Source organism: Colias philodice, chromosome 1 (assembly GCF_061535455.1).
Source record: "Colias philodice isolate Cphi_HAF_F1 chromosome 1, ilColPhil1 Martin Lab GWU primary, whole genome shotgun sequence".
Taxonomy (NCBI): domain Eukaryota; kingdom Metazoa; phylum Arthropoda; class Insecta; order Lepidoptera; family Pieridae; genus Colias; species Colias philodice.
In genome coordinates, this window is record NC_143086.1 from 415,519 (window position 1) to 431,240 (window position 15,722).

The 15,722-nt window shown below is 39.0% G+C and overlaps 1 protein-coding gene across 1 annotated transcript in view; it reads left to right on the plus strand.

Annotated features, from left to right (window-relative positions):
• SLO2 (slowpoke 2) overlaps positions 1 to 15,391 on the plus strand; it is a 113,368-nt gene extending 97,977 nt beyond the window's left edge. The window contains exons 3-24 of the mRNA XM_089695717.1: positions 1,844 to 1,943; positions 2,249 to 2,447; positions 2,712 to 2,786; positions 2,910 to 2,993; positions 3,078 to 3,172; positions 3,711 to 3,894; positions 4,055 to 4,282; positions 4,529 to 4,686; positions 4,877 to 5,074; positions 5,249 to 5,398; positions 5,489 to 5,862; positions 7,669 to 7,806; positions 7,942 to 8,095; positions 9,138 to 9,212; positions 9,630 to 9,980; positions 10,060 to 10,194; positions 10,352 to 10,463; positions 10,709 to 10,894; positions 11,087 to 11,293; positions 13,187 to 13,291; positions 14,260 to 14,465; positions 14,546 to 15,391. Coding sequence (XP_089551843.1) covers positions 1,844 to 1,943; positions 2,249 to 2,447; positions 2,712 to 2,786; positions 2,910 to 2,993; positions 3,078 to 3,172; positions 3,711 to 3,894; positions 4,055 to 4,282; positions 4,529 to 4,686; positions 4,877 to 5,074; positions 5,249 to 5,398; positions 5,489 to 5,862; positions 7,669 to 7,806; positions 7,942 to 8,095; positions 9,138 to 9,212; positions 9,630 to 9,980; positions 10,060 to 10,194; positions 10,352 to 10,463; positions 10,709 to 10,894; positions 11,087 to 11,293; positions 13,187 to 13,291; positions 14,260 to 14,465; positions 14,546 to 15,161 — 4,130 coding nt within the window. The 3' untranslated portion in view covers positions 15,162 to 15,391. The remainder of the gene's footprint in view (positions 1 to 1,843; positions 1,944 to 2,248; positions 2,448 to 2,711; positions 2,787 to 2,909; positions 2,994 to 3,077; positions 3,173 to 3,710; positions 3,895 to 4,054; positions 4,283 to 4,528; positions 4,687 to 4,876; positions 5,075 to 5,248; positions 5,399 to 5,488; positions 5,863 to 7,668; positions 7,807 to 7,941; positions 8,096 to 9,137; positions 9,213 to 9,629; positions 9,981 to 10,059; positions 10,195 to 10,351; positions 10,464 to 10,708; positions 10,895 to 11,086; positions 11,294 to 13,186; positions 13,292 to 14,259; positions 14,466 to 14,545) is intronic.
• The last annotated feature ends 331 nt before the right edge of the window (positions 15,392 to 15,722 follow it).

A 15,722-nucleotide genomic window follows, 5' to 3' on the forward strand; every position in this document is an offset into this window, starting at 1 on the left:
ATTGTATGAATATCAAGTTATGAGTCTTTATTTACAAGTGACTACCTCAGTCAGACGTGTAGAATCGCAGTAGATTTCTACTAAGTACGTAAGGTTACTTGAATTCTGAATCATGAGACAATGCTCCAAAATTCCCAAAAAATATTTGTATTTCAATATATTTCATTATAATTCCAAGTACAAATACAAAACAATAAGTAAACAATAAACATAACAGGCTATTCGTATCCTCGAAAGGGCGGGAGATGGCGGCCGGCGGCCGGCGGTGAGACCAGCTTTGTGTCCTGAAAGGGTCGCTGTTCAAACAAGTGAAGCATTCATGCTTGAGATTATGTATGAAAATGTAATGTGACAGCATATATTTGCCTTTAAAGTTTCAACTGGTATATATGTCACAGGCATTTGTACAAACGGCGAAAAAATACAATTTGCGACATATACCTACTTACATCATACAATGTATTTATATAATATAGAGTTCGTAAACTTGAAATGGACTTAATATTTTTGACTGACCAAATAATATATTGATCCCACGAAGTTTGTACGTACTGCTATTAACTCCTTTATTGATATTTCCCGTCAAATAAACAACCGACACTACGCGATGTTATATTTAAACGGATTGTATATTTAAGCCCTTCCACGATCAATCAAAAGGAACCCACTTGACAAAATAATACTTTTGTATCATGCGCATGTAAACTTTAATTATGGTTACTTTCTATTCATGTATAATTAACATACAAATAACAAAACAATGAACAATAATATTAATGGGGCATTTCACGCGAAGCGGACATAGATTTTTGGGTCAGGTTACCGATTTCGGTTATATTTTAGTATGTTACACCTGTATATATCCTCGGTATGTATACGAAATATTTTTGCATTTAGAAGCTTAGTTTTCAAAATACAGGTCTTTGAAGATGTCAGCAAGCGCGAGGCATGCATGACTTTGAATGTAATTATCAGTTCAAGAAAAGGATTTTTTTAATAAATTGATGACTGAATAATAACCCCCATTAAAAAACCTTTTTATTATCATATTTTTAAATTCCTAAGAAAAATTAAAAAATATTTTTCTTTGTAATTTTTTACGAACTTAGCATATTTTTAAAAATTTTTAAGATCATTAAATAAATGGCTTATATTATGCTTAAACTACATGCCAAGTTCTAGAGTGGTCATCGCAGAAGTTTCGAAGCTACATGTATTATAATGGCGAAGCGCGGCAATATCCCCATATAATATCTGCATCCCCACTGCAGAACGTCGCGCTAACCAACTAGGGCTAGTATGGGGATATTGCCGCGTTTCGCAATTATAATACATGTAGCTTCGAAACTTCTGCGATGACCACTCTAGAACTTGGCATGTAGTTTAAGCATAATATAAGCCATTTATTTAATGATCTTAAAAATTTTTAAAAATATGCTAAGTTCGTAAAAAATTACAAAGAAAAATATTTTTTAATTTTTCTTAGGAATTTAAAAATAAATTCGAAATCAAAAATATGATAATAAAAAGGTTTTTTAATGGGGGTTATTATTCAGTCATCAATTTATTAAAAAAATCCTTTTCTTGAACTGATAATTACATTCAAAGTCATGCATGCCTCGCGCTTGCTGACATCTTCAAAGACCTGTATTTTGAAAACTAAGCTTCTAAATGCAAAAATATTTCGTATACATACCGAGGATATATACAGGTGTAACATACTAAAATATAACCGAAATCGGTAACCTGACCCAAAAATCTATGTCCGCTTCGCGTGAAATGCCCCTAATGTAAGGATATACAGCTCCCTAAAAATCTTAATTTGAAATAATATTATTTTCAGGTTTACGCATTAGGATAGTAAACCTATTTTTCAAGATTTTGGCGTGTCTCCTGTATATATTCCGCGTCTGTGCTGATGGAGACCCAATTAATGCAACATGGTGAGTTTCTTATATTGATCTTTAGAGGCAGAAAAGACCATAATTCATCAAATACTTAACACAAAATATACTAATATCTGTGAAACGATAACTATCAATGAAATAGTATCGAAAGCAAATTACGCATATTCGTACATCAATTTCATCATTACAACGGATATTCGTATTTGTATTTCAATTTAATCATAAATATCAGATATATGTATAAACCCAGATTTATTGGTCCTCACTAGTTACTACATACGCATTACCTAAAACTAAGATAAACATCAGCTAAGAAGTCATTATTATTTCTATTCCCACAGTTACGGCTGCAAACCAGGCAACAAGACGGAGTTCGAGTTCTCCGCGAACCTCACGGAGGAGGAGTTCCAGGAGCACCCCATCATCAACTGGGACGGCATCATCTGGGTGCACCGGCCGCTCTACCTCTGGCTCGTGCAGGTCATCCTGGCCATGATCTCGCTGGCTGAAGCCATCCTGCTGGCATATTTGGGATATAAAGTAAGTCGAGAGCCATTTTGCTAACGGAGTTGGCTTATAATTGGAGAGTCATTTAAATGAAGCCTTTGTTCAACTTTTTGTAATTACCTACTTTGTTCTTTGATCTTGAAAAATATTTCATCAAAGGTTTTCAATTTGGTACTAGCCAACATTACAAGCTATGAACATTTATAATGTTGGTTCAACAGAGGTAAATTAAATAAACGAATTTAATTGATGCATAAATAACAAAATAAATAAATATATTCTGTTTTCCCTTTCCAGGGCAATATATGGCAGCAGATTCTGTCATTTCACTTTATCCTAGAGATGGTGAACACCGTGCCCTTCGCGTTGACGGTAAGTTTCAAGACAAAGCCTTTTTCAATATAATTGCAACTTCGAAATGAATTTAAAAAGAAATTTCATTTGACATTAGATTCTAATATTACACCACAAGTTTATAATTTAAACTATTTGTAGGTTCCTTTCCCACCGCTACGGAACCTGTTCATACCAGTGTTTCTCAACTGCTGGCTCGCTAAGAGATCCCTTGAAAACATGTTTGTAAGTAAAATTATCTAGATACTTTGGGACAGAACATTTGAAATAGAAAATATAGATAACATAAATGATTGAACGTTATTTCAGAACGATTTGCATCGAGCCATGCAAAAATCCCAGTCAGCTCTTTCACAACAACTTATGATATTATGCGTGACGCTACTGTGTCTCGTTTTTACAAGGTATAACATTTTTTTCTAATTCCTTCTAAAACATTTCAAAACTTTTAATCAAGAAAAAAATTAATTATTCAATCAAGTGAACAGAAATATTTTCATAACTCTAAAATCGGAAGTTTTCTGGTATTGAGAAATAAAAGTTTAAAGATCGATAAAGTAGAAATTGGGTCAGTTTGAGCAGTGGCAGCAATAATTGGGTCAATCACAAAATTTTTATTTGGTTTTATTCTTAAGCTAGCTTTGGAATTGTGGTTAGCTTTAAAAATTCTATTGTGGTACTCTATTTTAATGGGATAACCAGATCGTTACTCTAGAGACAAACGTATGTTTAAGATTCTTTTTATTGACCCATCAATCTTTAAAATGTTTTTCAATCTTTTATAATATACCATACCATACAGCATACCATCACTAAAAATGACTACTTAATATAGATTTGCAGTAGCATAATATAATAATTTTGGAAAAATACCCAAAAGGTTAGATTACACAGGTAAAGAGCTATTTATATGATGATATGATTAATTGTCCAAATTCCCAGCGTCTGCGGCATCCAGCACTTCCAGCGCGCGGGGCACCGGCACCTGAACCTGTTCCAGGCGACCTACTTCGTGGTGGTGACCTTCTCCACGGTGGGCTACGGGGACTTCGTGCCGGACATCTGGCCCTCGCAGCTGTTCATGGTCATCATGATTGGAGTCGCGCTTGTTGTTTTGCCGACTCAGGTACAATACTGACGTACCTAAAAGCCAAATCCTCGCTCAAAAATCTTGTTAATTATTAAATCTATATTTTTAGTACATTTAAATAAGGCTCACACGTACATAAATGTAAAGATGCAATAGGCAACTTTCGAAATTTAGACCATTTTGAATAATATTCCAGTTCGAGCAACTAGCGTTCACATGGATGGAACGTCAGAAGCTGGGCGGCTCGTACTCCTCCCACCGGGCGCAGTCGGAGAAGCACGTGGTGGTCTGCTCCACCACGCTCCACGCGGACACCATCATGGACTTCCTCAACGAGTTCTATGCACACCCTCTGCTGCAGGACTACTACGTGGTGCTCTTGTCTCCCATGGAACTTGATACTACGATGAGGATGATACTGCAGGTAAATAATAAGTCGTATTATGTCTACAAATAACTTAGATCTACAAATAAATAACATTAAAATGTGATTGTTAAAAGATTCTTATTTTTTCTCTATGTTTTCAAAGAATTGAGCCATAAGATATTAAAAGTATATTTATAAAATCAAACCATGAACTTGAACTTTCAAAAATATAAGCTAGTAAAAAATAAGAAAATAATATTTATCACACAATATATCTAAACCCAGTTTCCAACTTGTTGTTAGGTTCCTATATGGGCGCAGCGCGTGATCTACATCCAAGGGTCATGCCTCAAGGACACAGACTTGATCCGCGCGCGGATGAACGAGGCAGAGGCCTGTTTCATCCTCGCTGCGAGGAACTATGCTGATAAAACTGCTGCAGATGAGCATACTATCCTCAGGTTAGCATAATAAATTACTTTTCACAATTCGCAAAAGTATATTGAAATATTGACACACTTTCTTATCTTTATTTTGTTGTTAAAAAAAAGAAATTAGTAAATAAGTTAAAGTAAATTCTAAGATACTACTCCATCCTCTAACTCTAACAATACTATAACCATTTCCTTACATTATGACATAAAATTCCAGGTCATGGGCCGTTAAAGACTTCGCTCCAGACGTGCCGCAGTACGTGCAGATCTTCAGACCAGAGAACAAGTTGCACGTAAAGTTCGCAGAGTTCGTGGTCTGCGAGGACGAGTTCAAGTATGCGCTGCTGGCGAACAACTGCACCTGCCCTGGAGCGTCCACACTGGTCACCTTGCTGCTGCACACCAGCCGAGGACAGTATGTAGCTTTGTGTCTTTGTTATGGGATGATAACCACAAATCGATCCTGTGTTTATAAAAATAGAACTAGACAGTTTGATTAGGAATTATATGGACTTGCACTTGAAAACATGCTTGGTATTGATTTATTAATTCAACTAAAAAACTTATAATACGCATATTAAAATTACAGAGAAGGGCAACAGTCCCCCGAGGAGTGGCACCGGCTGTACGGCAAGTGCTCCGGCAACGAGATCTACCACATCCTGCTCGGCGACAGCCGCTTCTTCGGCGAGTACGAGGGCAAGAGCTTCACCTACGCCAGCTTCCACTCACACCGCAAGTGTGTCATCAATTTAATTTCAATATATTTATTTTGAAAGTGTCCATATTACATCGATATATATAATATTATGAATTTTAATTTTAACAGGTACGGTGTCGCCTTGGTCGGAGTTCGCCCTGCCGAACTGCCAGAATTTTATGAGGAAACGATATTATTAAATCCCGGTCCGAGACACATAATGAAAGCGAGTGATACATGTTATTATATGAGCATCACAAAAGAGGAGAATTCCGCTTTTGTTTCCGACAAACAGGCGGAGAAACCGATAGCAAAAGATCAGACAGCTTGTAGCCTGGTCTCTAACGAGAGGGACGCGGAAGAGGGAGGCGGGCGGAAAAGAGCAGACGGTAGTAAAATGGATCCATTCGACCTCCCAAAAGTGGTTCTACAAGCTCCCGCAAGTTCAAATGCATCGCCATCACGCCATACTGTTTCATCCGCTAATTTTACTATGACTAGCTGTGAGTGCCACAGTGATTACAAAAGTAGGCCGATACCTTTGCCAGTATTTCATAAAGACGGCTAGCATTCGACCTACTTTTTATTAATTTTGCTTAAGTTGCTCGATGTCAACAAAATTTATTGTAGCACCAGCATTTAAAGAACAATTGGCACGCGACAATGAGCAGCTCACTCATAGTAGATGTTACGAACTGTTACCACGGAACCGAGATGCTCGCGGGCTCGCTTTGGATATCAAGTTCACTCAAAGCAATATATTATAATCGTACATATTGCTGCAATTTTGTTTGCAACTAAAAAAACTCATTTCAGTCCATAATAAAGTAGTAATAGACTACAGGCCCGTGTTGAAAAAATTATGGGTCATTTGACCCACCAGGTGACCTATCTAGAACGATATAAGAGCATAAAATAATAAGATTCAGCACTATGACGTTACTTGTAAGCTGTCCACCTGAGTGCAGATGAGAATTCGAAGGTTCAGGTAGAGATTTTCTCCCCTTGTCTCCATGATTTTTGTACGGCGTTGCGGAATAATTGATTAAAAGTAGTATAGAAATAGTATGACACAGATGCCGTACAAAATCAAATGACCAAATTTACCCCGGCAACTGTCGAAAAATAAAAATAAATTCCGACTTTGTGGACCACCATTTTTGTACGGCATCTGTGTCATACTATTTCTATACTGCTTTTAAGCCATTATTCCGCAACGCCGTACAAAAATCATGGAGACAAGGGGAGAAAATCTCTACCTGAACTTTCGAATTCTCATCTGCACTCAGGTGGACAGCTTACGAGTGTCGTCATAGTGCTGAATCTTATTATTTTATGCTCTTATATCATTCTAAATAGGTCAGGTGGTGGGTCAAATGACCCATAATTTTTTCAACATGGGCCTGTAGTCTATAAACCTAAGAGATACTTTGCAAAGTTAGCTTCGTATCCTATTTGCAGCGGTCCTGTAAGCGTTATATTAATATCTGATTTCAATCACATTTCTGATTTAGAACTTTGTACTTACCTTTAAATGACTTTCGGTGGTGACAGTCAGCTATGAATGTTTTGAATTAATTTTAATATAAGTTAATACTGTTAGCAGTAAACCGAGCAGACTTCAGAATGTAAGAGGCGGCGGTCGTAAGTCCCGAGCTGTACACTAGCCCATGTTCCATTCTCATTTTGAAATTGTGAAATCCGAACATTGACCGACAAGTTTTGATGCATGCCCGTTTGTTACACATTTTTATAACGGCTTCTGAAGGTATGCGTAGAGCGCAGCTCTAACCAGCATTATTAAAAATTAATTAAAAGTTGTAAGGCACTTTTGTGCGTGGAAGTGAATCACAATTACTAAAAAAGTATTGCGTGGTCGTCTAACCTCACCCATCGGCTCCTTTTTGAGAATGATTTATGGAATGCATTAATTATTATAGGCATGTTAAATTACTTGAACGTTTATTTGCCAGTGCAGTCTCGGAATGGTTCGTCACATCCTTTGTTCGCATTTTTGCTAACATCCGTGTCTTCATTGACCACATATGAATCGTTGCCTTGTTAGAGGCTTTTTCATAATTTAAATATTCACTTTAATAATTATTAACGATTTTAGCGTATTTTAAGTTAACATTAATAACGTAGTTTGTAATATTATGAGAAACTTAGCAAAGCGCAGATAATTACGGACAAGTTGAAGTTATTGCAAACCGTAATTATTGCGTTAAGGTTTATCAGTGTCGGCACTCATTCTAGTTAAGATAGCTTTACCGTGGGTTTATTATTAATTCACTGTACCATTGGGACAGATAAAGTGGAGGGTTCGGAGTCTCGTCTGTGTCTCAAAGACTCCCCGGCTACCGACAGCGCTACGGACAGTCATCTGCTCTTGCCACGGCCAGACAATCCTAACTTCCTTAGTCCTGATACTCTACATTCACGGCGAGGTATTGAACATAGTTTATTACAAATAAGAACCTAGTCAAGCATGTACTGGCATATGAATTACCAATAAACACAAGAAAAATAATTATAAAGAATTACATTCCTCACACAATTTTTACAAAATTGGTGTCAAACAGGAAGCAGACGACCATCGATACTCCCCGTACCGGACATGGTGACCAGCAGCCTGAACATCGCGTCAGACAACCAAGAGGAGGAGCCCGAGGTGGACGTCAGCGAGGATGAACTGGAAGACAACGTGCCCTGGAGGTCCCCTTCGGAGAAGATCGCGTAAGAGTTGCACGCTTCTTGTGTCTGCCCTCTCGCCATTGACACCGCCGTCAATATTATCACTTGCATGCGCTTTTATCCGTTTTAATTTATGAATTTAATTATTTTCAACACGCCGATGTTTTGAAGTTTTATCAGCATTTTTAAAATTTTTAAAAGCATAGTCTTAAATATCTGCATCACCGATTATCTGAAGACATATTCTTTGAGACTATGCTTATATATTTTTTAAATATATTTTTAATTAATTGTTAGATAATCACTGCTGTTATTTCAATTTCTCATTGTTATAGCCTGTTCGTTCAGTCGTGTAGATAGCTGAACAGAATGCGGCTGCATGCCCTCAGGCCACACGTACGTATATTCCGTTGAGAACCTCTTTATTTGTTCTGCTTGCTTGATTCATGTTCACATTGACTCATACAACATTGTCAAGTAAACCGCGCCGCCATCTGGATTGACATCTCCTAACAACAACCATAACTCGACTCACATAGACAATTATAACATTAAACATCCCCATACATAAATTTACCGATGGTCTTATTGAGCATGCATTTAATAACTAGGTTAAAAAAATAAAACTCTTTAGGTGACCTTTATAAAATTACAAAATAATTTAAATACGATATACATGAATGTAGTCAATGTAAATAAAAGTCAAAGCTTGGAAATAGGAAATTTTCTTTTATTGAACAATTATTAATCGGATTTGATGGTGGAACAAATAATAATTTAGATAATTGAAATAACTTAGCCACAAACATTATAACCAACAATGCCATCGCGTGGTGAGAATGGTAGAGAATGTGCTAATCAAAATAAGCATATCATCGAGAAGGGTTGGTACAAAGTAACTTAAATGACTAATAACCCAGTGGATATAGTTGCACAAAAGCCGTTTAATAAATGTTCTGCTAATGAAATCCAAGCCCCTCATCCCAACACGAATAGAATAGAGAGCACTGTAATCCCCGTGAGTGTGTAGGTGTTCTATACGAATGTGCATTGTATCCCTGAGTATCCCATGTTCCGGCGGCAGAGACGACGCGACCAGCAGCTCCATGTGTTCGCTGGACTGCGACGCGCGGTCCGCCTGGCGCAACGACTTCTCGAGGTGAGACCTTCCCTAAAGCAGGATTTGTACGAGGCCTTTTCCTTATAATTATCATGAAAGCAAATATCTAACGATTGGTGTAAATTGACCCGTACAAGTCCTCCGAGTCCTGTATTCCGTGCTCACTCCTTGTTGGAGGGTGAATCGATGTTATAGCTGACGTAGATAACACTAGATTTATGTTATGCCGAGCATGATTCTGATTCCAATGTAAAATAGATCTGCACTGTGAATTAGTTTTATTCGTTTTTAATAAATACAAAACCAGTTACTTCAAAACAATATTCACACTTGTGGATATTAAAATTTTATTGTATTTTTTTTTTCTTATTATCTTAGCTTCGCTTGTGCCTTCGTTTCGGATCATAGTGGTTAATTCGGAAATTAGGCTTTCGATAAAGTTGTTTTAATGTTTAGGATCGTGAAAGGTTTCCCGCCAGTCTCGCCTTTCATCGGAGTGAGTCCGACGCTTTGCTACTTGCTTAAGGAAAAGAAGCCGCTGTGCTGTCTGCAACTAGCGCAAGTGTGTGAGCACTGCTCGTATAGAAACGCGAAGGAGTACCAGTGGCAGAATAAGACCATCATCTTGGCAGCAGACTACGCGTCTAACGGAATTTACAACTTTATAATTCCCTTGCGAGCACACTTTAGATCAAAGACGTCGCTGAATCCAATTATACTGCTACTGGAACGCAGACCTGATATAGCATTTTTGGATGCGATATCATACTTCCCGTTGGTATATTGGATGATGGGAACTATTGATTCGTAAGTTATTCTCTTTGGTTCAATATTTTACAGTACATAAATTAGTAACTAGCAGTACTGATTCTCATGTTATCCACAGGTTGGATGATCTTCTTAGAGCCGGGATAACTCTCGCAGAGAATGTTGTAGTGGTCAATAAGGAATTGTCAAATTCAGCGGAAGAGGACAGTTTGTCCGACTGCAACACCATTGTGGCGGTTCAAACAATGTTCAAGTAAAAATCTTTTACCTTCATTATTAGACTAAGCCAACCTAGATTATATTCGCTTATTTGCGAAGGCAGTGCGATTTGCTAGCGCAGTTTGTCAAAGCGAATTACTAGCCGCTAAGAGGATGAATATAGTAATTACCTATTTTTTTATCTATTGCAGATTCTTTCCATCAATAAGGTCCATCACGGAGCTATCGCAATCATCGAACATGCGCTTCATGCAGTTCCGTGCACATGACAAATATGCTCTGCATCTTTCAAAGATGGAAAAGGTAGCAGTTGTTTTTGCTATCATTGATTACTTTCAGATAAAAGCAAAAAATCTATGTAAACATTGCTCTGTTAAATAATTTTAGAGCCGAATTTATAAAGGTTATTCTGTCACTTCTTTGAAACAATTTTCTTATGTGATGTGTAGCTTTAACACGAACATACTAAACTTGAGATATTTTTTAAGTTTATTCAACACAATGCTGAGCTACAGCTGTTGTTAATTAAATCGTCTGACTATTTTCAGCGTGAAAAGGAACGCGGCTCGCACATATCATACATGTTCCGTCTGCCGTTCGCTGCGGGCTCCGTGTTCTCGGCGTCCATGCTGGACACTCTGCTGTACCAGGCCTTCGTCAAGGACTACGTCATCACGTTCGTCCGCCTGCTGCTGGGGGTCGACCAGGCGCCTGGATCCGGGTTCCTTACATCCGTAAGTGTCCACTTCCGTTCCATATGCTGTTGCGTGTTCACCGCCATCTCTATCATCCTTAACGCATAGCGAACATTTTAAATTTCAAGCGAATGACATTTTACTGTGAAATATCTTATTTCTGTTGTTTTGTATAAATATATCGATATTATGTCTCCGCCACCTCACTCAAACTTTTTGACGTCACAACAGATGAAAATAACAAAGGAAGACATGTGGATCCGTACATACGGTCGGCTTTACCAAAAGTTATGTTCGACATCTTGCGAAATCCCGATCGGTATCTATCGAACCCAGGACACGAGCCTGGCCGACCCTTCTCACGTGAGTATGTCTCCACGCGGCTCCTCAAGTTGGTTATGGTCACGCCTCACGGGAATGCGAACATCGCAAGGATCGGTGAGTCGGTCTCTACTTCTCAACTCCTTAAATACAGTCCTTTGCTCCTTGCACAAGATTGAGTACTTGTTTTATTTCTTCTATTCCTTAACGTTGCTTTTTTTTTAGGATATCTCGATTTGCTTTCGGGCCATTTAGTTTTTCTTTTCTATCAATAGCTTAATAAAAAAAGTCCGTAGAAAAAGCAAATCGAGTTTGTATAAACCAGATTTAGATCAGTGTTTTTCGATTTAATCGCGACCCTCTTGCCGGTCAGTGCCTCTGTTTTTAAATCTATGTTGACAAGATGTTATTTATGTTTATACGATTTTTCCTTTTGATGTGGTGATTCAGATAATTTGCTTTTTATCAACTATGTGACGAGTGTTGCGATTGTAAGGAATTGGAAAACACTGATTCACTCGCTACTGTCAAGTAACTTGCAGTTCAATTTTGGCTTACAAATATATATTAGACTCGGTACTTTAATTTCAGCTATAACTATATACGTAAATTCTGAAATACAGACTGCACTTTAGTTCCAAAAAACCCTTTCAATTTGATCGTTACCACCCCTTCCTTGTCCCTGGACTGTATTTCGGGTTTTTGGATCTGTTTTTTTTTTACATTTTCCTCGTAACTGAGGCACTATCATTTATTCTACATATCCGAGCCTACACTTGTGGCGTCTTTGTAATTAGTTCAGCATTTACATGTTTTATCTTCTTACACGGTACCTCAATTTATTTGAAACACGTGCTTTATTTTATATGTTTCATCGCAAACTGCTACTAGCCAAAGAGAGAATATTGCTTTGCGTTGACGGTAAATTAACTGATCGGGATACTGAGTACAAGTCGAGAGATGTTCGGGTCGAGGTCGATGATCGCAATCCCGCCATGTTGTTGTAGTGGTTCTTGCATGACTAGCCTAGGCCTAGATATGCAGACGGTATCGTCTAGACTTTTCATTTACTGGGAACATTAATGTTACCTTCATAACGTTGCGATACTATTAGAACATGTGGTCTGATAATCATTTCCTATGAAATAATAAGATTTGTGTTAAGTAAAAGAAAGGCAAGAAAATGTACTTAATAACTATTACGAAACACTTTTAATAGATGTTAAGTGCGACCTGTTCATTATATTAAGTGACTTTCTGGTATTAGTCATATAATGAATAAAGAAAAATCAAACTCAAATAAACACCAAGAAAACACGAATATAGTTTAATAAATAAATTGGTAATGGTACACAAATTATCGTACACATTAGTATCCTTTTATAAAGAACAATGCTTGTGCTTGACCAGATGAAAAAAATGTAAAAATAACAACAAAAGCGCATATTTGTAGCCTAACACGTAGGAGATGAACGCAAGCTTTGTTCAGTTTAAAAGTAACAATAAATTTTAATATGGCTGATTAGGAAAATTTTAGTGATTATAGAAGAATGTAGTATCTACAGTAGATAATATTAATTAAGGTAAAAGTTCTTGTAATTTTTTTAATTTAACAGCTCATTAAACTACTTACCAAAAACACTAACTGTGGTTCACCAAATTTTTAACACGACTTTTCTTAAACTTATAAATTTTCAAACGGACTTTCAGACAGTCTTATAAAGCTCTTCTTTCATGATACGCACTTTACAATTTGTGACACTGATCTCTATTATACAGGTAAATCTATGATGATTAGGAACAAAACATGCTCAATCACTAGGCATATTCTTATACACGCAAATAATATAGCTCAGTGACACTACACAAAACTGCATGAAGGAATACTAGTTTCTAAGAATTAGATCTTTCTACTCGAGCTTTTCGGATAAACGGAAATGATTGTCACTTGAGCACGTTAGAGTAGCATAGGATTGCGTATATAGCAGACGTGTGAAAGGCTACTTGCAGGCGGGTTCGGAGGAGAGCCGGCAGGGCGGAAGGGCGGAGGGCCGGACCGACTCGCGGTCTCCGACGGGCTGCCTGAGCGGCTGCTACGGCGACCGCACGCCGGCGGTAAGCTCAGCGCTGGGCTGCACAGTGGCGAATGTCGCGTGAACGATTGGTCCGTTTATGTGAGATCAGAGGTTCCTGTCATACTATTTGTCTAAATTTTTTATTAAGTAATGGTACGTAAAACAAGAACCAGGAACCCAGTATTAGTATAATAGAAAGAGATGCGCCACTTTCACTTTCAAAATATTGTCACAATATAATGATGGTCAAATACCTAAGCATCACGTCATAACGATAACTTTTAAAGCAAAATATAGTTAAAGTAACTATGCATAGATTGTTTCATTTCCAACTATAAAAACATCATTAACCAATCAGTCACGTGATAGTCGACAATATGCAGTCGGCCTTACAGAAACTTACTGAGACGGCTAAGGGAAAATGCCTTGATTATATAATTTGTAACTACACAAATATAATAGATGATAATATATGTATATAATAAATCTTCAGATATACTCTTAAACCTATCGTCCCTTGGTCGTTGTTATTGCAGATTATATTCCTGATTATATTTCTTAAGAGGCATCAAAAGGTACTAAACTAACGGGATCGTTGCAGGTACTCGATCATTTAATTTATAATTACATAGCAATTCGATATTACATTATTACATCTCACCCGGTTCTTTGAAGCGTCGAGATCACATCGCAGGCTGTAGAGTAACTAGATTAGCGATAGGCATTGAGTGTCGCAATGTGCATCATTGGCACTTAGATCATAGAGTAGACTCGATGCAACACACAATCAATACGGGCCTTCACCAGATCTACTTTGTATGCCAGTCTAAGGGCCGTATTCGTTGAGTCCGTGGGTAAACTCCACGTTTTCATAGGAACTGCATGTTTAACGTTAAGCACAACAATATGTATGCATCCGTGGACACGAATTATGAAACATACACATTGTTGTCGTCGACCAACTCAGAGAAATCGACAGTAAAATTTAAATTTAAGAAATTTTCACAGTATTCGGCGAGTCTCGCTGATGAGGCGAGGGACAACCACGCGCAACAGATTGAGAGGGCTGAGATAGCGAACTTGGTGCGATCTCGCATGGAGTCGCTCAATTTGAGCGGGATCGACTATGACGATGTCAGTGAGAAGCGCAACAGCCTGTCTTACGTTATCATCAACCCCAGCTGCGATTTGAACTTGCAGGAAGGAGATATCATGTATGTTGCTTTACTTTAACATATTTTTAAAAATCATAAGCCTGTAGACGATTTTTCATTCATTCCTTTTTACTTTACAGATATCTCGTTCGACCATCCCCATTCTCGGCGCAAAAGACATTCGAACGCCACAACAGTCGCCGAAAGTCGAACATAAGCTTCTGTTCGAGCGCATTGATTCAAGCGGCAGCGGGTGACGGTCGCAGAGGCTCAGCGATGGCGGGCCTGTCGAGCTTGTCACCCCGGGCGCCGCCTCTGTCCAACACCAAGGCGAATTCGCTGTCGCTGCCTGACAGTCCCACCATATTAACGGACTTCCGAGGCCGCTCCAACTCGCTGCGAGTGGTCGACGAGTCCTTGCTGCGTCGATCGAACTCTCTGCGGCAGGGTATCGGCTTGGGCGCGATATCTCGCCGGCGAAAGAGCAGCCTGGAAGAGATCGGCATCACGCACTTCAACTCGTTGCTGCAACACCAACAGCAACAGCAGCAGCAGAACGCCGAGGCGATCAAGATGGCGCTGAACGGGAGCATCGGCTTGGAAGTGACGCCGCCCGACGAGGGGCCCATGGACCACCTGGGCGGGCCGTTCAGCGGCTACCAGGAGATGGCGGCGGCGCTGCCCTCCACGTCGTCGGCGGCGAGCCTGCGCGCGGCGTCGCCGGACCCGCAGCTGCTGCAGGGCACCATCGTATGATACAACCCCATGTGGGGCCGGCGACTCAGGCGACGACGCAAGGATTGAACGGACCACTCGACTCGGTCCCATTTGAACCCTGTCCCTTAGCCTCAACTCTCTCTGCACGTATTGTAGTGTTGCAAATGTAACTTTCTAACCTATCGGAGTGGACTAGATGCGGTAACGCAGTGAATTGTTAGCGGGATCAACTAGTTAGTACGTAGAGGAAATACGTTGGCGTAAAGGTGCGTATAAATTAAGCGCGGCAGCCGCGCGAGCCAATGTTCGACCAGAGTTGACGTTCATTTGCTGCGCGAGCCAATATGTAGATATATTTTAAGTTGAAAGTAGTTGCCGCGCGCGGCAGGCGATCCATCACGAACATCTCTTCTGTAGGACGCCAAAAGTGTAGTCATTTTCTTTTTCAAGTCAGGAATAGGTATATCCATTTTCTTACTGATTTCTACCCACACATCATACCTCAGCGATTTATTGTGGTATTGAGAGGATTTGCTGTTCCACAAAAATTCATTAGCGCCATACAATTGTATTAGTAAACGGCACTTTTCGTTGTCCATT